The sequence below is a fragment of the Rhinoderma darwinii genome, chromosome 12 (assembly GCF_050947455.1).
Source record: "Rhinoderma darwinii isolate aRhiDar2 chromosome 12, aRhiDar2.hap1, whole genome shotgun sequence".
In the NCBI taxonomy this organism is placed as follows: Eukaryota; Metazoa; Chordata; class Amphibia; order Anura; family Rhinodermatidae; genus Rhinoderma; species Rhinoderma darwinii.
Window position 1 is genome coordinate 57,883,212 of NC_134698.1, and position 25,294 is coordinate 57,908,505.

Genomic DNA, 25,294 nt, shown 5'->3' on the forward strand with positions numbered 1-25,294 from the left:
TAGCCTTTAAGAGATTGTCTGTTTTAGACTATCCCTGTTCATATGCGGACAGTGGTTACAGAGCGTCACTCACTCTAGGGAGTCTGAGTCCGTGGATTACATGGAAAGCACATTTATTTGAATGGGCATTGTAAACCAATTTAATTTGCCTTGAGGTAGTGCTGTAAGGAAACTGAACACTTACTTTAAAGCGGTTGTCTGGTTTCAGCAATTGAATGTATTATATATTTTTTTGTATAATTAAAAGTTATACAATTTTCTAATATACTTTCTGTATTAATTCCTCACGGTTTTCAAGATCTCTGCTTGTTGTAAATCAGTAGGAACCTTTATGGTTTACGTCCAGTGGATATAATTCTGTCCGTGGTCATGTGAGGGACACACAGGTGCAGGGATCGTTACAGTTGATGATTGAAAATAAACCCTCTCATCACAGCTATATGATATCTGATAATCATGTGATTTATGAATTTGACTAGAATGGAAAACTGTTGTCAGTGGGAATAGTAATAGTGTCATAAGCCATCATTTTGTGTTGTCATGTGGACACATCTGCAAATTGTCTGCCTCATATGTATCCAGGGTCAGGGCTGGCCTTAGGTTGGATGGCGCGCGCGCACGCACGCACGCACGCACGCACGCACACACACACACACACACTACATACATATAGGAAAATATTTGGACAAAACAGGAAAATATATATACACACATTCTGCAAATATATACATAAATGTAGATATACAGACACATATATACAGACAGCCGCATAAATACACAGACAGGAAAATATACAAATACATAAAAAGCACATATATAAGCACAAAGACACATTCCCATACAGACCCATACATACCCACACAGGAACATGTATACACAGTGCAGATAATGCAGTATATGTTACCTGCAGTCCTATGTAACAACACAGATAACACACAGGACTGCAGGTAACCTCTACTACATTATCTGTACTCAGAGAGTTATCATTATGTAACACAACAGTTAACAGTGATAACTCTCTGAGTGCACATAAGTGGATGTTACCTGCAGTCCTACACCACATATATGACACTGATAACTACAGTGAAGGAAATAAGTATTTGATCCCTTGCTGATTTTGTAAGTTTGCCCACTGTCAAAGACATGAACAGTCTAGAATTTTTAGTCTAGGTTAATTTTACCAGTGAGAGATAGATTATATAAAAAAAAAAACAAAACAGAAAATCACATTGTCAAAATTCTATATATGTATTTGCATTGTGCACAGAGAAATAAGTATTTGATCCCTTTCGCAAACAGGACTTAATACTTGGTGGCAAAACCCTTGTTGGCAAGCACAGCAGTCAGACGTTTTTTGTAGTTGATGATGAGGTTTGCACACATGTTAGATGGAATTTTGGCCCACTCCTCTTTGCAGATCATCTATAAATCATTAAGATTTCGAGGCTGTCGCTTGGCAACTCGGATCTTCAGCTCCCTCCATAAGTTTTCGATGGGATTAAGGTCTGGAGACTGGCTAGGCCATTCCATGACCTTAATGTGCTTCTTTTTGAGCCACTCCTTTGTTGCCTTGGCTGTATGTTTCGGGTCATTGTCGTGCTGGAAGACCCAGTCACGAGCCATTTTTAATGTCCTGGTGGAGGGAAGGAGGTTGTCACTCAGGATTTGACGGTACATGGCTCCATCCATTCTCCCATTGATGCGGTGAAGTAGTCCTGTGCCCTTAGCAGAGAAACACCCCCAAAACATAATGTTTCCACCTCCATGCTTGACAGTGGGGACGGTGTTCTTTGGGTCATAGGCAGCATTTCTCTTCCTCCAAACACGGCGAGTTGAGTTAATGCCAAAGAGCTCCATTTTAGTCTCATCTGACCACAGCATCTTCTCCCAATCACTCTCAGAATCATCCAGATGATCATTTGCAAACTTCAGACGGGCCTGTACATGTGCCTTCTTGAGCAGGAGGACCTTGCGGGCACTGCAGGATTTTAATCCATTACGGCGTAATGTGTTACCAATGGTTTTCTTGGTGACTGTGGTCCCAGCTGCCTTGAGATCATTAACAAGTTCCCCCCGTGTAGTTTTCGGCTGAGCTCTCACCTTCCTCAGGATCAAGGATAACCCACGAGGTGAGATTTTGCATGGAGCCCCAGATCGATGTCGATTGACAGTCATTTTGTATGTCTTCCATTTTCTTACTATTGCACCAACAGTTGTCTCCTTCTCACCCAGCGTCTTACTTATGGTTTTGTAGCCCATTCCAGCCTTGTGCAGGTCTATGATCTTGTCCCTGACATCCTTAGAAAGCTCTTTGGTCTTGCCCATGTTGTAGAGGTTAGAGTCAGTGATTAATTGAGTCTGTGGACAGGAGTCTTTTATACAGGTGACCATGTAAGACCGCTGTCTTTAATGCAGGCACCAAGTTGATTTGGAGCGTGTAACTGGTCTGGACGAGGCTGAACTCTTAATGGTTGGTAGGGGATCAAATACTTATTTCTCTGTGCACAATGCAAATAAATATATATAATTTTGACTATGTGATTTTCTGTTTCTTTTTTTATATAATCTATCTCTCACTGGTAAAATTAACCTAGCCTAAAAATTCTAGACTGTTCATGTCTTTGACAGTGGGCAAACTTACAAAATCAGCAAGGGATCAAATACTTATTTCCTTCACTGTATACCCACACAGGTGCATATAAACACACACGCACACACATATACACAAACACAGAGACATACATACAAAAGACACATATACACACACATAGACACTTTCCATCTCTCCTTGCTGACAGGCTTCTTGCAGGGGCGGGCTCTGGGTGGCTGCCTCTGCTCATTTCCTCAGTGTGTGTGTAACCAAGGGCAGAGAACAGAGCAAAGGAAGAGCCCAATAGTGCCCCCTACATGCTGGTACGGTGCAGCGCCCTGTACACTCACGCAGGTCGCACACCCCTAAGGCCGGCCCTGTCCAGGTTTAAACTAGACCTCCTCTCTAAATGAACATGGTATGTATGCGGCATATTTTTCATTTGTCATATAAATTGTTGGAATTTATGTCTCAGATTTTTAAATAGCTGTGTAATTTACATAGTGTGTTCTCATTTACACCACTTAGGCCCTGTTCACATCTGTGTAGAATGCAGCGCTATTGTTTCTGGTAATTTCTGCCGGATCTGTGATAGAGGCCAATGACTGACCCTCCAATGCAGATGTGAATAGCCCCAAAGAATAGATATGTATGCAATAGTAAGTCAAAAATACTTCAATATAAAGATACAATTTAGGGCATGTTCAGACACTGCAGAATTTCAGTGTGGATGTTCACTGCTCTAAAGTCCAATGACCGTGTGCAATTTATAGATTTAAAGAACCTAGCAATGTTCTCCTTTAAATTTTTACCATCAATGTTTTACATGTATAAATAGGAATGCTAGGAGTTGGTGGGGAAAGTAGCGACAAGTAAAAGAATGACTGTCCATCTGACAACTATCCGATCAGCGACTGAGGAATCTGAAACAACCGCCTTGGACACCAATAGGGCTTGTCCCAATCCTGTGATATTGTATGCCCTATCTCTTAAAGCTGGCCATACACATGAGATGTATGTCGGCGGGACCAGCCGACCATCTAGTGTGTGTGGCCATGTCTGACACTTTCCCCGACGGCAGATGTTGGGCAAGAGAAGGGTCGGGTATGTTGAATCTCAATATGCCCGATACTTTTGTTCATTTTGGGATAAGCTGCCGCCAGCGGCATTCTCCCTTCTCCATATTGAAATCACACGCACTCTCAGTCAAGCGTGCGTGTGTATGGAGGAAACGTTAGGAATAGCCGAACAGTTATATCTCAAGTATATGGCCAGCTTTAAAAGGCTATATATACATTTGAGGGCTTTCTTTATTTATTTATTTATTTATTTTTAATAATCAGGTCAGTGTTATTAGTTTAACTTTGTAAATAATTTTTATTAAAAAATGGTTTTACTTTTGGAGATACAGCTGTTCTGTACAGCTGTATAGTTCGTTTTACACTGAATCAGTCAGTTCCGCGGACCTGACAGGCTGTGTCGGCGGATCCTGCGTGTCTCTGACACGCAGGATACACCTGTAATCGATCACATCTTAGTTCATAACTATGTATTAAAAAATTAATGACTATTTATAAAATAAAAAAAAAGGGGCCTCAAGGATGTACATAGGCTTTAAGTTAAGTTTGAATCACACATGTAGTTCTTGTTGTGGTTTTTAGAGCCAAACACAGGAGTGGATCCAAAAGGGAGGAGACAGATCAGTCTTTCCTCTATACTTTTTCTTCCATTTGGATTTACGACTCAGGAAACTGCATCAAAAACTGCATGTGTGATTCCAACCTTACAGCTGTGTTGTTGCACCTAAATGTTTGCACATCACAAGATCCATTTTACTGCTAATGCTTGTTCATGGAGATTGCAAGGATCTATGCTTGCTTTTATGACTTTGTAAGGCCCCATGCACACGACCGTGCCCGTAATCACAGTCCGTGATTACGGTGACGGGCGCGGACAACCACCCGCATTTTTCAGGCCATGCTACCATATAAAAGTATGGGAGCACGGCCCATAAATAGCAAAAAATAGGACATGTCCTATCTTTTGCGGAGCCTTTCTACGGCATGGACACCTTCCCGTAAATATACAGGTATTAAAATACATTTTCCCCATGTTTTATATTTGTGCACCTTGTGTAGAATTCAAAATGTACAATTCTAGGCAGAATTTGGTTGTAGTTCACAGCATATATTTTAAATCTCTATGGGGCAAATTTATTAAAGCCAAAACCCTTTTCACATCACATTTTTGGACTATGTTTACCGTGTACGCCAAGAAAACTCTTGATATACACGCTAAATGTGTCCATTGTGCTCCATTAGCGTGTCTTTTTGGCCTCCACTGGGCTGGTATACTTCATTCTATACATTTAACAAAAATCAAAAACATTTATGCTATAGTAGTAGACTACGCTATTACATAAAACAGGATCCCATAAAAAAGAAAATGTATGCGGCCAGGTCATTGTTTTTTTTTTTTTCAACATGGGAACCTAAGGGTGATGTATGCCACTGTATGGCATACATCACAAGCATCTGTTAAATGTATACGTCCTGAGCTTTTCCCAAGCTTTTCATGACGCATACGTTAAACTGAGCCATAATAGCCTATGGGTGACGGATGACACTATTAGGCATCATTCTCATTCTACGTTTAACGTAGAGGTTGACTTATCATTGACCCTTGTAAAAGGACCTTTACCTATTAGGGCATATGGACGTCACAGAAGGGGGTACCACACTCGGGAACCCCTCTTACATCTTTATGACCTATGCCTAGGCAGCCGCTCAAGAATAACCCAGAGTTCAAAGGCTAGGTATAGGGAGTCAGGTGGAGGGGAAGAAAGGGCTACACAAACACATAAGGGCACCAATACTTGAATATTACTAGTGACTAACACATGTGCAAAAAGAGAAGGGGGACCCTGCCATCTGTCCAGTAGTAAAAAAAATTGTCAATGTTTTTTAGAATCCTGATAATAGTGAAAGGAAGGCCTTAAAGAAGCCCATGTTCTGCTGACCACTCCTGGGGGGGGGGGGGCAATGGACGGAAATGGGGATTTTCCTGCTCCTCTGCCCCCCGATTGCACCTCTGGCAATAAATTTTTTGAAAATTGCTGTTTACATACTATAAACCATGAAGTGGCTCTAAACCTGTAGTACCAGCATCATGGTCTCCCTGCCCCGCTGCTTACTCTTGTAGTCAGGGACAGTGTTAGGGGGACAAACTGGGCAATAGCCCAGGGCCCACATCCTCTCGGGGTCCCCCTGCCGACTATAGCAGCCATAGCGGCTGCTATGGTGCCCACGACATGATGGGGCCCAAGCCGCCCGGCACATAACATTTATGCCCCGTGGCGTCGTTAGCACCGGAGGGGGCCCATAGCGACTGCCACATTCAATTGTATCTGCATTCTCAGGATGCCGATACAATTGAATAGTATAGGCTGCAGGCCACATTAGGCTGGCAGCCTATAAGATGCTGTGACGTTATTGCATCACACTGGCCTACGCAAGGGTCCCATCTGAGACGGTGGAGTGGTCTGTCCGTAGTGGGAACGGGGCTAGGGAAGTACAATTTTTTCTGGATTCTGCGGCCAGGTCTAGATGTAGGTGCGGGTCCCAGAGCTGGGATCCGCATCTATCAGACATTTTTGGCATTTCCTGTGGATGCGCCATAAATATCTAAGGATGGAAAACCCCTTTAAGTTATATGGTCTGCAGAGCGATTGTGTAGGACTGGTGTCTACCACTATATGGTCACTATGTAGTTGTAATACTGGTCTTTGGTTTACTACACACATTTTACTACACAATTAGGAGTGGGTGCATTATTTCTATATAGCCGACGCGTGGGCCCCAATAATTATTTCCTCTAGTGGGCCCAAGGTCCTCCAGTCCTACACTGTGTAGTACTGTAATTTAAAAGGTAATGCTGGCTAGAACTACCTTATATACTACAAGAATTAGTTCACACTGAACTTAGGTTTAGCTATAAAACTGAACTGTGACTCCGCAAACAAGAACCGTAGAGAAGACAAGCGATAATTTGGTAAATCAAGATCTTCTAAACATTGATTATTTTCTAAGGACACCCCCTAGAGCTGCAGCTGTCAGGCTCGCTCATTCTACATGTCGACATTTGTCACCATTTAACGGTCTGTAGAAGTCTCATTTCTAACTGCATCATCGGCATAAAACTGCAGTTTAACAATTTCAATTAATTATAGGAGTCAGATAAATGTCTCTTCTTGTTCATGCTTGATGCACCCGGTTACTGATCTAAACAGGACCCACATGTCACAAGTAAATACTGCGCACATGTCCTAGGAGAAAACAAGGAATTAATTGGCAACAACTCTGGCCAAGGAAATGTGATCTGAAATTGTACATACGCCTTGCTTTCAGGATTTAGATTTTAATTTGGCAGTTGAGTGAAATGCTAAAATAATTAACCCTAGCTGAAATCCATCAGCCGGAACTTGTTACTGCGTATTTGTTTCAAAAGAAATACCTTGACCAAATTTATTTTTTGGATCCAAAACATTCCATTAGTGTTAAGGTGGTTTTATACGGGGAGATATTCGCCCATGTTTACCACCTTTAAAACAAGCGCTGATCGACAATACAGCTAGTCTATTGGCTACTGACTCTACTCCCTTCAAACGGAGCAAAGATCGTTACGTATGAGGACGTATAATCATTACTATGATCGCACGTCTCTATACATTTCCATCACGTCGGCAGCACATCTCCCTGTTTTCACAGTGCTGCCGACAATTATATTTTCTGCTGTAGAAACGATACGATCAGTCAATGAACGAGCATTTGCGCGTTCATCTTTGATCTTTGCCATGATTACACAGGGCAATGAACGTGAACGAGCGTTCTTATGAACGCTCGTTCACCCGATCATTGGCCTGTGTAAAATGGCATTAATACACTTAAATAGGTTGCCTTATCTAGACAACCTCTTTCCTTGTGCCCCAAATAAGGAGCAGCTGTCGCAGACCAGGTCGATCTGTATAATAAATGAACAGTCATTCATTTAGAATGGCCACAAGTACTACTACATTTCCCCATGAATCTCATATTAAAGGGGTTGTCTGGGAGTTTGGTGGGTGGCCAAAGTTTAATATTTTAAAGCACATACAGTTTAACTTTTAGGACTTGGACAACCCCTCAAGGGTGGCTTCACGGGCTGTGGTTGGAATCTTTGCATCACATGATCTTTAATCACATGATTTGCAATTTGAAACACAAAAAGCAGGGGTAGTAAAGACACTATTTTGAAGGAAAAAAAAACGCCATAAAAATACATGCAGCATTTCACGAAAAAAAGTTGTTGTTTTCTTGTTAAAATGCTTTCTTTTGGGGGGGGGGGGGGGGCAAATAAAGGCCACACAAAAAAAGTGTGCGTAAAGGAAGCCTAAGGCCAAATGCACACGATGCGTATGATGTGCGGATTTGCCGTACGTATTTTAGTGCGGAAAATCCGCAGCGTAATACAGTACCAGCAAAGTAAAAGAGATTTCATGGAATCTCATCTACACTTTGCGCTTCTTTTCTGCACGTAAATTGACCTGTGGTGCGTATTCTAAAATCTGCAGCATGGCTATTTATCTTGCATTTTCACTTGCAATTTGTATCTGACTACACCTAAAAACGAGGGGTTCAGTGTCAGTGGGTCCTGCGTGTCGAGCGGTTACCGATCACATCTAAGTTGACAACTTAGATGTGATCGGTAACGGCTCAATCCTGCGTGTCAGAGACATGAAGGACCCGCTGACACTGAACCCGTCAGTCCCGCTGACCTAACGGATACAGGTTTCAGTTCTAGTTACAGCTGCTCTGTATACAGGATACAAAGCAGCTGTATCTCAAAAAGTAAAAATAATTTTTAATAAGTAATTAGAAAGTTGCACAAAACACACTGATTTCTAGAAATCCTTACAAATCAAACTGTACATTATGAAATATAGGTATAGGAATACACTAATGCTGTAATCCATCATTCGTAAATGCAATAAAAGTAAATAGATACAAGAAATGGAAATGCAGAAATAAATGAGCTTACCTTGATTCAACAGTAAAGCTTTATAGACAAAGAATAAAAATGAGAGAGAAACAAAAAATTAAAATGATATCAATGCAAAAGAACAAACATAAAATGAAAGAATGGTGAGGTAAAGTGAGGACGAGCAAAGTGTTAATGAGTAAAATGCCGGCAGCTACAAGAATAGACCTTGATTTGTAATGTTAATAGTTGGTCTTTGGTGAGTTCCATCCTCACACAAATATTTTTTTTTAGGACCAGTTGCCCCATCTAAGAAAATGAGGTGGAAATGGGATAGCGATCAGTGATTGTAAGATGATGCCCCCATGCTTTACATGCTCCAAAGGACTTTGATGCTTCCTTCTTACCACAGACTGGGGGAGAAGTGAAGGAGTTTCCCATAGCAACCAATCCGATTGCATCTGACATTTTCAAAAGGGTCTCTGAAAAAATTAGAGCTGGAATCTGATTGCTTGCTATGGGCAACTGCTCAATTTTTTCTTTGCACCAATTTTGATAAATGTCTTCCACCGCACCAATAGTGGTAATGTCAAAGGGTATGGGGTGCTGCTGCATTTTTGTTTTTGCACTGCAGCCACACTAGATTTTGTACCTGCCCATTTATTTTACTTTGTTAGGAGGTGCTGAACAACTTTGCCTTTTGCACGGTACCAGAAGATAGTGGGCGCACATTCACTCGCTAAATGGCTTTTCAATCGAAGGGCCAAAAGATTAACTTAGCTGTCTCAGCGCTTCGTACTGTCCAAGAGGACTCCTTTCATTTACTCAGACTCATTCAGTTTTCAAAGAGTCTAAGCAGCTGAAAAGGGCATAGATGCCTCCAATAAATTTCCAAATCTGGAACAAAAAATTACAATGAGAGCAAATGAGCCCTTGTGAGCACTTTATACTTACCAAAGGGGGGAGGCACATGATCGCTTCTTTCAACTGCTCATACTCATTCTGTTTACAACTGTTTAGTTCTTGCAAATGCACCCACTATGTTTTATTTAGCAGGTCAACTTATAGATAGCCTAAAATAAAAAGCTGTCTTTAGGAAATTACCAGTAAGACCTTGTGCACATGAGCGTAAGGGTTTTTACTGTCCGCAAATACGGATCCGACGGCTACAGATACACATCCGAATCTGTGCCGCAATGGGTGAATCTGTGGGTGAATCTGTGCCGCAATTGCGGACAAGAATAGGACTTGTGCTATATTTTGCAGACCATTTCTACAGTCTGGACACACATCAGTAAATATACGGAACGGTGTCCACGGCCAATAGAAATGAACGGGTCAGCAATTTCATCCGTAATTACAGATTACATAATTACGGATGAAAATTACGGTCGTGTGCATGGGGCCTTACTTTTAGTATTTCTCAATGTATACCTTAGCCAGAAGCCTCCAATGTTTTGCCAGTGTATAGGTATCCAGTGGCATATATTGCTTCTAGGCTCCCATTATATATGTTTTATAAGCGCAGAAGGCAACATAGTGTAGAATCGCAATGTGAACATAGACTTAGGTGTGGTTACAATAGTTCTACAATTAAACACTACTTATGAGGTATGACCAATATCCATGAGTCACTGGTTCCTAATGGTTTTGGTCATCATTAGATCGCAGAATATCGATCTTCACTGTGTCTAGGCAACATGTGCGGTGTACAATGAACTCATATTGTCTTTCAGATCAGCTGTCAAAATTATAGATTGTGGTTGCAGGATATTCACTAACAAGACTTATCCATATCCCTTTATATGTTGCAACTCATAATGTCCTGCTACCCCCGCTCTCATTATACAGTAATCCACATTGTTATTCCATGCTGCTGAAACAGGGGTTTTCCAGCCAGTAAATATTGATGGCCTATCTTCCGAATAGGCCATCAATAGCTAATGGGTCGGGTCCGACTTCTGGGACCCCCGCCAATCTGCTGTAATGAAGGGACCGCAGCGCTCGTATGATTTCTACTTGCTCACTGTGAATCTTTGACACACATTTAGCGGCGATTTAAACACAGGTATTGCATCTTCAATTGGAGAAAAGGCTGCAATACGTGTGAATCGCCGCTAAATGCATGTCGAATATTCACAGTGAGCAAATAGAAATGAAGGGGAAGCAGTGCTTGTGTGAGCGCTGCACCCCCTCAAAACAGCAGATCGGCGTCATTCCCTTGCAGTTTATTGCCGGCAGATGTAAAGCTAATGTCCCAAGTTACAGCTCCTTTACTGTTACACATAATTCCGAGTTTATATTAAATTTCATAACACAATATAATGGAGCATTATACTCGTTAAAGGTAGGGGAAACATGAATGTAGATAAAAGGGATATCAGAATTGCAAGGATAAAAGCTGAAGAATGGGCAACAGAGACCTGGAATATTTTTACAATTAGGCCAGGGCTACACAGTGACTTGGTCGCATGCCAAAAAAAGTCTGCGATTTGTCTGTGACTTCCTATTGCATAACTATTTTAGGGTGTGATTTAGTTGCGAATAAAAAAAATTATTGATAAAAAAATAAAAATAATAAATTGCTGACATGTCACAAATAAGTCACAATTCGTGTTCTGCAACAAAAAATTCAGCCGGGCAGATCCGGACAGTGACATCAGCGGCAACTCCTGAAGGGGAATCCCCATGTGTTCGGGGATTCTGCTTCAGGAGTTTCCCCTGATGTCACTGCCCAGATATGGACAGAGACATCAAGCGCTCTGTCCAGGAGCGGAATCCCCGAACACACGGGGATTCCGCTCCTTCAAGGAGCTAAAGTGCGGCTAGCACATAGCAGAGTGGGGAGATACCTCCCCGCTCTGCTATAGTGGCGTCGCTACAGTAGTAGCAGCCACAGCAGCAGCAGCTGCAGCTGCTAGTGGCGCCATCGAAGGTGTCGCCGGGCCAGGGTGCTTTTAAAACAAGCAGGGGAAGGGAGCTAGCGCAGCGCTCCCTTCCACCTGCTGTACACCCCGGCCCTGTCACACAGTGTACAGCGATGCCATTCGTCAGAATGGCATCAACTCCTCCTCCTCACATGCACTCTGCGCTGTGAGGAGGAGGAGATAGAGCGCAAGCGCCGGAAAACCCGGCCATCACTCGGGACACATCCCGGTGATGGCCGTGTATTACCCGGCCCCATAGACTTCTATGGGAGCCGGGCGGCCGGGTACCCGGGCGAAAATAGAGCATGTCCTATTTTTTGACGGCCGGTTTTCCCGGCCGTCAAAAAATCGGTCGTGTGAATAGCCCCATTAGGGGTCTATTATTCCTAATGCAGCCAGGTGCCGGCCGATTTATGAACGGCCGGCACCCGGCCGGGAAACCCTGCCGTGTGAATGACGCCTTAGAGGATTTTTTTTCTGTGAACACTGTCAAGGAATTTGCTTTCTTGTACTAAGCCATGCACACTAGTAAACAAGACCAGTAAACCAAGATAATCCAGTCAAGATTAAAACGGATTAACCTAATCAGATCTTTTTAGGAATATCGTAATTCTTAACTGGATTTTAGAAAGTCACTTGATATTTTTTTGGGGAGATTTTTTATTATTTAAAAAAAATCTGACATTAAAGTTAGTGTATAAGATGAAACCACTAGGAAAATGACACGTGGCATCATTACAAATTCTACATGTTCATCACACAATAGAACTCCGCCTTTTATCAGCGTGTCTGTTTTAGGTTCAAAATTCTGTGACTATTTAATTTCTTATAAAATCTTATAGAAATCTGAGCTTTTTTTTTTCTGACACAGCACTCCAAATCCCCTGCATACAGGGTTAAAAAGTTGGTGCTACAATATACATTTAACACCTATTCACAGGATAGGTTATAAATGTCTAATCACTAAGGGGCCCAACCGCTGGGACCCCCATGATCACTAAAACTGGGGTGCCAAGCCTCCCAATCTTTCTCACTGCAGTACCACAATAAAGAAGAGTTTGAATGGAGCGGTGGTCACGCATGCGTCCTGCCGCTGCATTCAATGTCTACGAGGCTGACTAAAACAGTGAAGTACTGTACTCAGCTGTTTCTGCCAACCCCAAAAACATTGGAGCGGCAGGACGCATGCATGACCACGCTCCATTCAAACGCCTCCTCTCTGCGGTCATGCAGTGAGGAAGAACCGGTTTTGGTGATCAGTGGCAGTCCCAGCAGTGGAGCCCCTAGCAAACAAACATTTATCACCTATTCTGTGGATAGATGATAAAATGTCCACTCTGGCAAAATCCCTTTAAAAAATTACATGCCAGCTACCTGCAGCCACCACTAGAGGGAGCTTACTGCATATTGTGTAATTTGGTTCCATGTATTACAGTATGCAGTAAGCTCCCTCTAGTGGTGGCTGCAGGCAGCCAGTATGTTCTCTTTTAAATCTGTATTTGTATTAGAAAACCAAAGCTCTGACTGCTATAAAGATTTATTAAGAAATTAATCAGCACAGAATTTTGAATTAATTTTGATCAAGTAAATGTTCATTCTTGAATGCAATTTTTTTTTAAGTCAAAGAAACAAATCAGTTCTCCACAGAGGAGAAGTCACATATTGAAGAAATGCCTGCTAGCTGTTGTCTGAGGGATCGAGGCAGGAGGGCGATTGTTGATGGAACATGTTCTAAATTGCCCAAAGTTTTATTAGAGACATTACACAGAAATCAGTACTTGACCCTGGACTTTTTTAATCTCTCAGAACTTTTGATTTGTTAAGAAAACATTGCATTTTGCCTCCGAGACATGAAGGTTGCAGCTCCTTAAATCACAGATTGGGAGGACATTCAGTGAGTGTTCCTCTGCATTAACTAAGAGAATCTGCAGAGGACAGTCTAGAGTAGTGGTGGTCAATCTATGGGGGACCTAGACTTGGCTCCATCCAAGGGCCAGACGTTGCATTTAATGTCCTCTGGAGTGGTGAGGTGCCCGCACCTAGGTGATCATTCTCCATTATAGAATTTTTGAGACGGAAACAGCCGAGTGAGCGTGCTCAACCTTTTTCCTCATTCAATAGAATGGTTGGTGACTGCACATTTACAGCCGCTTCTCTGCTGCAAACAGGGGAGACGGGACCCCTGTTCTTGGGATCCAAAAAGTTGTACACTCATGGATGAAATATTTATAGCAGATTCTACTGATAGGCCATAAACGTGTACAGTGGGAGCACCCCTTTAATAGTGCTGTTGATGCCAATGTGTATCTAGAATATATACAAGAATGGCAGGAGGTTCACATAGACTTATGAATGTCGCTTTTAATAAATCTGTAACTAGGCAAATAACTATGCAGATACATATTAATGGATTTCTGCAACCGATTTCTAATTCACAGCTCAGTCTGTAGTGATAATATGAATCTCTGTGCAATGTGCTAGAAGTGAGGTAACATTTTCAATTTCACAGCTTTTTAACACTTGCAAAAATCGCCCTTTTCTTTAGCAGTCCCGCCATTAAAAAGTGTTACTGGAAAACATCGTCAAAGAGAGTCACGCGCTCCTGCAGCTTTATCTTACCGCTAGCCGATTTAATAAATGACACCATGGTTGAGCGCCACGTTGGCTCTATTCCTACAATATGTACCGCACAATGTACAAATATAAAGCACGTGGGATTTTGCTCTAACAAACATAAATATTCCAATAGTCAGGTCAAAGTCAACAAGTTCTTGAGATGTAGGATAGATGTAAATAAAATAAAACTTCTAAGATATGGACATCATCATAATGGACATCCACTAATAGTGGAGAGACGCTAACAAAGAGCGGCTCTCGTGGTGGCTGACCCATATATTCTGTGGTGGGCCATTTATATATAATAGTGATGTGAGTATTACCATCTGTGGTGAGATGATAAACTGTAATTTCCAACCTTTTAATTGTGGGGACATTTTTCTAAACTTGAAGAGCCCCCTACGTCGAAGACATTCAATGTGGTGGTCAAAGCATGCCATAATTCTTGGTCAATCTTATTATGCCGAAGATCTGTTGACTGATCACAGCCTAGTCAAAGATACAAAATGTGGAGGGTAACTCCTGCTATGTTCCATAGAGCCCCTGAGCATGTTTTATAGGATGACAGGGCTCTACTGGCACCTGGTTAAGAAACACTGGCATAAGCATCAGAGAGCTGTATAAAAGTGAACATGGGTTATACAGTAGAGGAAGCGGATTCGAGAACTATCAAAAATTAAAAAACAAAGCTTCAGTTTGGAGCCACTTTAAATATGGTAGTAGGGTTGTCTATTCACAGAAAACTATCATTAATGGTGGATTTTGACCGTTTCAGGCAATGTGATTTTTTTTAAAATTTAGTTACCATTGAAATTCGATTGTAAAAGAAGCAATTCCAATAATAAAATTATAACAGTGAATTGTTCATATTACAACGGTTTCCAAACTGGAACTTCCCTTGGGCTGGCAGACTTTGGTGACCAATACTGACGAGAATTTTGGTCATTTTAGCTAACATGGTAGACTTTAGGTAACATATAGCTTGCACAATAACACAGAGTGATATCATCACTAAAGTAAGGGCACTATTAGGGTATGTTGACACGCTTAATAAAAAAAGTCTGAAAATACCAAGCTGTTTTCAAGGTAAACTCGCATTTTTGGAACTGTTTATCTATGGAGTCAATGCAAAACGGCTCCAAAAACGGCTCAAGACGTGACATGTACTTCTTTTTCGCGGGCATTTTTTTACACGTCCATTTTTTTTAAACTAGCGAGTGAAAAAACGGCCCGTCAGAACAGAACGCCGTTTTTCCCATTGAAATCAATAGGCAGATGTTTGGAGGCGTTCTGCTTCTGATATTTAGGCAGTTTTTCGGCCGTTTACAGCCCGAAAAACGGTTGAAAATAAGTTGTGTGACCATACCCTTACACGGGTCGACATGGGCCGTGTAAACGAGCGCCGATCAACAAGACAACACGGAGCAATGTTTGGATATATATATAGGGACGAGCGCTCGTTACTACGATCGCTCGTCCCTATACATTTTCATCATGTCTGCAGTGCATCTCTCGGTTTACACCGGGAGATGCGCTGCCGACAAAGCTTTTTAATTCTGCATAAAAGCGCAGATCAGCCGATGAACGAGTGTTTGCTCGTTCGTCGGCTGATCGTTGCCCTGATTACACATCAACACTCATTTGCCCGATCATTGGCCTGTGTAATTTGGCCTTTAGTCTATTAAGGAGCATTATTTTGCATGTGTACATACGACGGCATACATATGCGATTTCACAACAGTGTTGGATTTTTTGCAACTATCTTAAATTACAATTATTTTCCCTCCGCATAGTTACTACTATTACGATGTGCTGTACACATTGCATGGCCATATAGAAAATGCAAGTATTTTATTTTACTTTTAGATATAAGCTGCAGAGCAACAACATTTGGTGCGAAATAACGTCTCTAAGAGCATGGGTGGAATAGACATTAAGTAGAAGTGACACCTAAATCACGACCTCGGCAGGGAACGACAAAATGTCACAAAGACACATTGAAATCCTAATGCAATGTAAGAGCACCTGTAACAAGAGTGCAACACGATGTAGAAACCGGCTGCAAGGCAAGATGGCTGCACTGTGCGGCCTAGATGAAGGCCAGCTTTATGTCAGTGTCTATTAGTATGAAGGTCTAAGAGGAGTATCTGCTTAGCCGAGCAGCGTGTAAAACAAATCTCATATTTCACAAGTTCCATCGCACTAAAAATTGGACGGGCAAAAACACCATATTTCTATTTATCCTATAATTGCAGGTACAGAAGATCTTAATATAGAAGACAATGGCTCAGACTGTGGGAGGCAGATGTCGTCTTTTTTTTTTAGACAGCATAGTAAAAAAAAAACGCTAGTGATGCGGAGAACGATTATTCATGGTATAGTGATAATATCTCATATAATAACACACTCTGAAAATACGGTTATTCTGCAAAGGATCAATACTGTAGGTGCAACTCTTCACGAAATACCTTACTCGAGCATGCCCCATTTTCCTAAAAGGCTTTTTGAGGGGTTTGTGGGTGATCGGAGAACATGAGAATTTCACAGAGAAGCGGCAAGGAGTGTGGGGGATGTGTGTCATAAATACAACAAGCTGCAGGGAAAGATATAACAAAAGCATTGTCACTACCAGAACACTGACATGCCGTTAATGATCAGCCTTGAACTTGAGGAAGTTGCTTTATTTTAGAGACCGAGGTTAAGAAAAGTTCACATAAGCCCTAGAGGGTTTGTTAGCTGGAGACTCGGAATGGAAAAAAAAACCTCTTCGTCTTCTTAAAGGGGACTTGTCACCAGAACAGGACACCTTTAAAATAAGAAATCTGTAAGTAGGCCCTCTAAGGGGCCTGAAGTGCCCATTGAGTCCACAATGCAGCATGTCACGCATGATAATGAGTATTCCAGGGTATCACATAAGGTACTATACCTACCTATTAAACTAGGAGGCATGGGTGCTCCTAATCTCGCTTTGTACTACAGAGCCCCTTTAATTGATACATTGCGGGAGTGGTGGAAGCCTGTTGCTGACCATAAATGGATTCAGATAGAAAAAACCTTTACTAAGTTTCAATCTACTAGACTTCTTTTGGAGGCGGAATGTTTACAGCAGTCTGTTACGAATACCCCTTTGGCATCTATGCAGGCCACTTTGGGTGTTTGGAGATATTTGTTAAAACATAAATCATATATACAGATTCCATTTAAATATCTCTCTTTAAAAAGTCTAGCATATCATATACCCCACTCGAATTTCCAGTTGTGGAGCAGGTCAGGGATAGATACTATAGATAAATTCTATTTTTAGGTCATTTGAGGACCTAGACTGTGAAGCCACTCTACCAAAGCTGGCATTCTATCAATACTTACAAATTCGTCATGCACATGGTCTCCAATTCAAAGGTTTATATTGGGCTATAAAAACCATATGAGGGCGATGTCCACTGCATATAAAGCATTGTTGAGGTTGGGGAATGTGGAAGAGAAATTGCCATATAGGCAAAAATGGGATCGGAAAAGAGCTTGCGACTGGCTGATGTGTTCCTCTCGTTGTGTGAATCACTTGGAACAAGTCAAAAAAATACATTTGCGTTGGTATCTTTACCCTTCTCGATTGGTTCATGTCAAATCCGGGATACTCAAGTCTCTGTTGGAGACAATGTGGGCAAGTAGGAACATTGGAACATATGTGGTGGTCCTGCCCAATAGTCAAAGTGTTCTGGGAGGCTACTTTTCAGATTATTTCCTTGGTGGCTGGTTATGATGTTCCTCCAGCCTCAGATATGGCCTTATTGAATATCAGGGTTGCAGCGATGTCTCCAGACCACCGCTGGCCTGCGGTGCATATTTTAACCTCAGCGCGAAAGTGTGTGGCTTCACATTGGAAATCTTCTACTACCCCCAACAATTACGGACTTATGTGCTAAGGTTAACTCCCATATGCATCACGAGTTTGCATTAGCCTCTTATCCATCACAATTGGTTGCACTTAAACGTCATTGGCGCGCTTGGCTAAAAAGTTCGCTGGCTCTTCTCCCCAAAGAATATAATAGCATATGATAATAACATGGGGGCTTCCTATTGGAAAACAGGATGGCTCAAGTAGGGTTATTACTTGAACAATTATCAATATCTGCTGTTTAATATGTTATTACAGATGTATGTGATGGCTGACATGTTATGTTTACTATGTTTATTATGTTTGTATGTCAGTAGGTTACTGTCACTTTGTGTGTAAATGTTCTGTGCTTGTTACTTGAAAAGAATAAAAAAAAATCTACATAAAAAAAAAAAAAAAAGGAGAGGAAAGTCACTAAGTCAGCTTGTTACCTTATGTCTTACACTTCTCTACAGTGTCCAATGGGTCTCCGGGGCGGTTTCATGGATGCAAATGCCACCACTAGTGTTTTTTTTATCTCCTAGTGGAAGGGTCGCTTTACAGCTACTGCCTCTAATATAATGTAATATTCCAAAATGTAAAAAGTAAAAGAAACCCACTACTTTTTTATTTTTTTAAATCTCATCCTAAGGCCCCATGCACACGACCGTGTTTTTGCGGCCGCAATTCCCCCGAAAATCCACGGGAGAATTGCGGCCCCATTCTTTTCTATGGGGCCATGCACACGACCGTAGTTTTTGTGGTCCTTGCACGGCCCGGGAGCCCGGACCGCAGAAAGAACGGGCATGTCTTATTACGGCCCGGTTCTGCGGTCCGGGCTCATTGAAAACAATGGCGGCGGCCATGTGCATGGCTACTGTCGTGTGCATGAGGCCTTAATTTTGGAGGTGACATCGGGTTCTGGGAGTTTTTCCTTTCTGCATTTTGTGCCTGGCTATAAATTGTATTGCCTAGTTTTCCGACATGTTCATTGTTACGTAGAAACTACCAGTGTAGAGTGAGGTTGTATTCTCCAGAATAGCAATGCATTTATTTTGTGTAGGCATGGTAATAATGGTACGTCATCTGCCAGGTTGACTTGGCAACCCACACAAATTTTTAGATTAAGTGATTTGTCTATGCAATTGTGCTAAATATATCTACCTGTATTTCTCATATTACCCATTACACCTAAACATACTAGCAAACTGTATATGGTTCCATAAGGGCTTGTCGACACGTAGCGTAACTGCTGCGTATTTTCTGTCCGGAATTGCGGATGGAAAATACGCAGAAGAATACAGAAGCAGCAAAGTGGGTGAGATTTAACAAATCTCATCCACACGCTGCGTAAAATTTCCGAGCAGACATTGACCTGCGGAGTGTATTTTTCATACTGCAGCACGTCAATTCCTCCATTTCCGCACCATTTTCTGCAGTGGAAATCCTGCTAGTTTCTGCGGAATTGTTGCAGAAATTTTCTGCAACAATTCCGTTACATGTGGACAAGCCCTAACAGGGAGGTTGCCTTTTGTCTGCTTTACACACAATAGACACTAGGGGGCGCTGGTCACTTTAGTAGTGATGACCTTGCATGTGTAAAACACTGGTCTTGTATTTATTGAATAAACCAGATGCTGCAGGTTCGGAAGAGAAAATAAGAAAGAGCTGAAAAAATCTCTCAACGTGCTGGGTCTCCCTCTTTCCGGTAGGATATTTACAGCTTAGAAGCACCGGGGATTTCAGGGAATACAAAAAGATGCATTTTCTAGATGTCATGAAATCACGTCGTTCTAAATAAGCAGTCAGCATGAGGGATCTTTCAGGAAAGATGTTCCCTGCCGTGCACCATGGCTTCCAAAGACAAGTACAGTGAATTTTCATCGGCTATTTCGCTAGTTGTATAAAGTTCCTTCGGTACCATTTGTAGAGCGCAGACATAGCAGTAACTATGGGATCTCCCCAGGAAAGATGAACTTCCACTCTGCAACCATCAAATAGAATTAATAACACCTCCTAAAACGTAGATTAACCCATCCCATACACATTATTAATAAAAAATATCAAAATGCACCCCACCCATTCTAGTTCTTGGACTCCTGATTGCAGAAAAAGGTTTTCTTTAGGCCTCATTCACATCTGCGTTGGAGGCTCCAGGAAGGGCCTTAGTTGCAGATGCGGCAGAGATTACCAGAGACAATAGCGCAACATGCTGTGCTATTGTTTCCGGTATAGCCACGGACGTGACGTCGGTTGTGTCCGTGGTGTAATGGAACCGGGGCGTCCGGTTTACCCTTGTTCTGCTCGGAATGACACAACGCAGGTGTGACTCCAGCCAGAGCCGTAGGTGTCCTAGAAGTGGCGCACATTTTGCTGCTTTGTAGACGTTGCATTTCATAGTTTTGATTTTTATTTTCCAGATTTGTGTTGTGATGCCCCTTTATTTTTACTTTGCATTTCAGTAAGGCCTCATTCACACTTCCGTTGCCCGTCGCACGGCTGCTAATGACTAATCCGTGAAACACTGACCGCTTCCGTGCGCAGTCCGTTGTTTCAACAGACCAAATAAATGAAATAGCCAAGACTGCTCCATAAAAAACGGACAGGAGTAGAACATGTCCTATTTTTGTCAGAACAGCAAACGGGTCCGTTAAAACAACGGAAGTGTCATGGCCCCATAGAAATGAATGCGTCAGTGTGCTGTCCGTTGAAAAAACGTATAGCACACTGAAGAAAATGACTGAAATGGACATGAGGCCTAACGCCGGTTTCACATAAGCATAATCCAGGCGCATTTTTGCGCCCATCTTACGGCCCCAAATCCCTACCCAATCTAATGACCAGAACTAACAGCATCATAGAGATTTATGAGCCAATATTACACTTGTGTCACACCAACCTACTGATCACAAAGCTAAGAACCTGTGCAGGGTGTTATCTGACCTTACCCGTGGTCCAGTCAGGTGGAGTGTGCGTGGTATGGGTGCCATCATTATATATTTAAGCATGGACATACGCTAGTTCAAACACAACATTTCTGTCTGATTTCTACTGTCATAGGTTGTCCAGTCTTATGTCAGTAAAACGTAATCGTACAATAGAAAGTTCTGGCACTTTCTACTATACGTTGTATGTCATCTTATCATCGTTCACTCCATGATCTCTGCATGCTGCCACTGAATGGAACATTGTTGATAACCTTCAGAGGCTGAACACTTCTCTCCTGCACACACAGGTGCACTGCTTGTTACAAGACAGTGCTCCGAAACACCACCAGGCAGCTGTGTACGGTATAATCATGATAACTTTTCAAATTCCGAATGTAAATAAAAATGTTTCTATTCACTAACAGCAAGCAAATAACTGGAAGCTTGAAAATGGTAGTGTAAATGTAATGTGGCCAATTTCATTATAAAACTATTAAGCGCTGTTTACGTAAAACCAGAAAAAGTATTTATGAATTACGTTGTTCGGGACGTTGCCATGACATTTAGGAATGTAAGTTTCATTAAGATTACAAAATAAAACCGTTGAAATTTTATTGTGTAAACGATGAAAATGTAAGAAATGATTTAAAACTAGAAATAAATATTAGCCTAGCAGCACAAATGAAGATCACTGTGCTGTATCAGATCCTGAGTACACAGTCAATCTAATACATTATGTAGGGAAATTTGGCTAAACACTTGAGTGATAGAATATTGGAATACTCTGATTATAACCGGAGTGTAGAATAATAAACCGTAAACTAAATTCGATAATTAGATAGAAGAAACTTTGTTTGTATCTAAAAAAAGAAAAATATAGCAAGTCATAATTAAAAATCTCCCATGGTTTTAGGTCTACAGCTCCTATGCAGACCTGTGTGTCTCCATGGTAACAGACTACAAACACACACTATGTAGTCTGATCCTGCAGTCATATTGGCATGCATCTGTCCCCTACTTCTTGCTATTCTACCAAATGTATGCAAGATAAAAGGGAGCATAACTGCAGGAATATATCACACAAGATGTGTTTGTAGTCTGTTTCCATGGAGACCCATAGGTCCGCACATAGGAGCTATAGACACAAGCAATAGGATATTTTTAAGTAAGACAAAGTTGCTTCATTTTAGATGCATTAAAACAATAAATTGGTTGCAAAGTTGGACCTGCCTATCTGCACACTTTGGTGTATGAAAATAACATCAATTTTCGGTGCCGTGGCTTCTTTCTTTATTGAATTTTCAATTCTGGTTCGCTTTGCATCCACTCACAGCGCGTTTTCTGTATCATTTTGGAACGCTGAGTGCAGACGTTGTTGCTTTGGACCATGTTCTGCAACCTGTGGCTCTCCAGCTGCACACAACGAACAGCAGATCCAGTCAACCACATGCTGGTCGTTGTTCTCCAGCAGCTGGAGACTCGTTGCTTTGCACTAGCAATGATTGTCTATGTAGTTTGCATGGCTGTGTGCTTGATTTTATGCACCTGTTTGCAATGCGTGTGGCTGAATCACCTGAACTCAATAATTAAGGGTGTCCATATTATTTTGACCGTATAGTGTATGTTGTACATCAAATTAAAAGTTTAATTCCTTGTGACGTTTTGGTGATGACAAACGAAAAAACTAATTTTAGACCTAAGGTACATGACAGTTTAGCAGAAATCAACCAGCAACATTAGCCCTTTATAGAGTGAAACTCCCCTTTTGACGAACATTGGTTAGTAAATTGCTATTGTAATAACTAGCATATTTGAAAAACGCAAATAAATAAATATAAATATATATATCCCATAGGTCGGATACGCTATGTAAAATCTGTGCAGTGTATCCGACCTGAAACCCGCAGCACCTTCGGTCCGAAAAATCGCACCTTTGTGGTGCGTTTTTTCGGACGCAATTTCAGCTGCGGAAAGCAACGCTTGAAAAAAAAAAAAAAAACGTCAATACTTACCCCCTTCCTCTTCTTTGCGCGTAGCCCGGCCTCTTACGATGACGTTGAAGGCCATGTGACGCTGCAGCGATCACATGGCCTGCAACGTCATCCTAGGAGGCCGGACTGCAGGAAGAAGGAGGGCGTTCTGGGTAAGTATGATTTTATTTATTTCCCAGAGTTGCAATTTTTGAGGCATGATCGCTGCGATTACGCCCAAAAGTCGCAGACACTTGGCTTTCTGTTGCGGGTTTTGCATCTCCATTGAATTCAATAGGGAAAACCCGCAACAGAACATCAACAATAACGCAGCATAAACTGACAGGCTGCGGAATTAAGTCCTGCACCGCAGGTCAATTTATTAACGTTTACGCTGCGGAATATCTCATCCACTTTGCTGTTACTGTAAATGCTGCGGAATTAAAGCACAGAATTCCGTTGCGGAAATTCCGCAGCGTTTACGCTATGTGGGAACCCGGCCTAAGGGTGTCGTTTCATGCGACAGATTTTGCTACTTAAATTTTCATGTGAATGGCGTTGTTTCTGCAGCAGGTGAATGGATTTCTGCAAGTTCAGATTAAGGGGGGATTCACACGAACGTGTATTCGGTCCGTGCGGGCCGCGTGGTTTTCACGCGCCACGCACAGACCAATACAAGTCTATGGGGCAGTACAGACAGTCTGTGCTTTTTGCGCAGCGTTTGTCCGCTGCGCAAAAAGCGTGACATGCTCAATATCTCCGCGTATTTCGCGCATCACGCACCCATTGAAGTCAATGGGTGCGTGAAAACCACGCAGGTCGCACGGAAGCACTTCCGTGCGAACCGACTGAAACAGCGCACCAGCTGTCAAAAGGATGAATGTAAACAGAAAAGCACCACGTGCTTTTCTGTTTCCAAACATCCAAACGGAGTGTCTTTGAGATGAGCGAACCCGGACAACCGAACCGAACTTCACCGGGTTCGGCCGAACTCGTTTTGGCCGAACCCGGCAAAAAAAATTCCGGTACGCGACGTTAGGAGATAGTCACTGTCCAGGGTGCTGAAAGAGTTAAACTGGTTCAGCACCCTGGACAGTGACTTCCGATTCCAATATACATGAACGTGTAAAAAAAAAAAAGAAGTTCTGACTTACCGATAACTCCCGGCTTCTTCCTCCAGTCTGACCTCCCGGGATGACAATTCAGTCCAAGTGACAGCTCCAGCCAATCACAGGCCAAGCACAGGCTGCAGCGGTCACATGGACTGCGGCGTCATCCAGGGAGGTGGGGCCCGATGTCAAGAGAGGCGCGTCACCAAGGACGCGTCACCAAGGCAACGGCCGGGAGGGAAGTTCTCGGTAAGTACGAACTTTTTCTTTTTTTTAAACAGGTTTCTCGATATTGTGATCGGCATTCACTGTCGAGGGTGCTGAAAGAGTTACTGCCGATCAGTTAACTCTTTCAGCACCCTGGACAGTGACTGACGTCGACTAGACTCATCTCTATGATGGCGGCTGCGCGAAAATCACGCAGCCGCGCATCATACACGGATGACACACGCAGCTGTCAAGTGGTTTTTGCGTGCGCAAAATGCCACGTTTTTTGCGCGCGCAAAAACGCAACGTTCGTCTGAATAAGCCCTCATGGAAATTATTTTCAGTCGCAGAAAAAAACAGCACCAAAACCTGCCGCGTTTCACCGCACCCTAAGGCCAAATGCACAATGCGTTTTACGTGCGGCAAATCTGCAGTGTCATACAGTATCAGCAAAAAATCTTGTTTCAAAAAATCTCATCTACACCTTGCAGATTTTTTCTGTAAATTGACCTGCGGCGCATATTTTAAAATCTACAGCATGTAAATATATCTTGCGTTTCCGCTTGCGAATTGTATCTGACTAGTTTAAAAAAAATAAAAATACACGGCATAAAACTGAACCTCTTTCCGCGTCAAAATGTAAAAACCGCACCTAAAAACGCATTAAAAAAACACACTGTTAGGTGCAGATTTTACCTGCAGATCTACCTGCATATACTTTACCTGTGGTTTTGCTGCTGATTTTCTGCACCAAATTCTGCAACGTGTGCATTTGGCCTAAGGGTGCACTCACACGTGACGTACAAGCTTTGTATGTTTACTCTGCGGAAAACAACAATGTAAGCCCATGGGAAAATATTCCAACTCATTTCTCCAGTTCTTGTATTGCAGAATATTATTCCCATGCATTGTAAAGTTTACTGCTGCGTATATTTATACTGCAAAAATACAAAGTATAGCATGCGGCTGCACCTGAATACCCGTGCAGTCCAGCTCATTAACACTTCATATGCCCTAGATTAAGTACATAAGACATTGTTAGAACAATAATAAGACTAC

The 25,294-nt window shown here is 42.1% G+C and overlaps 1 protein-coding gene across 2 annotated transcripts in view; it reads right to left on the minus strand.

Moving 5' to 3' along the window:
• Positions 1-25,294, minus strand: part of SLC8A3 (solute carrier family 8 member A3) — a 236,999-nt gene that overhangs the window by 15,367 nt on the left and 196,338 nt on the right. The window contains exon 4 of one of the 2 annotated variants that reach the window (XM_075844314.1): positions 8,666-8,683. The exons of the other annotated variant lie outside the window; for it this stretch is intronic. Within the exon in view, the coding sequence (XP_075700429.1) occupies positions 8,666-8,683 (18 nt within the window). The remainder of the gene's footprint in view (positions 1-8,665; positions 8,684-25,294) is intronic. 2 annotated transcript variants of the gene reach the window in all.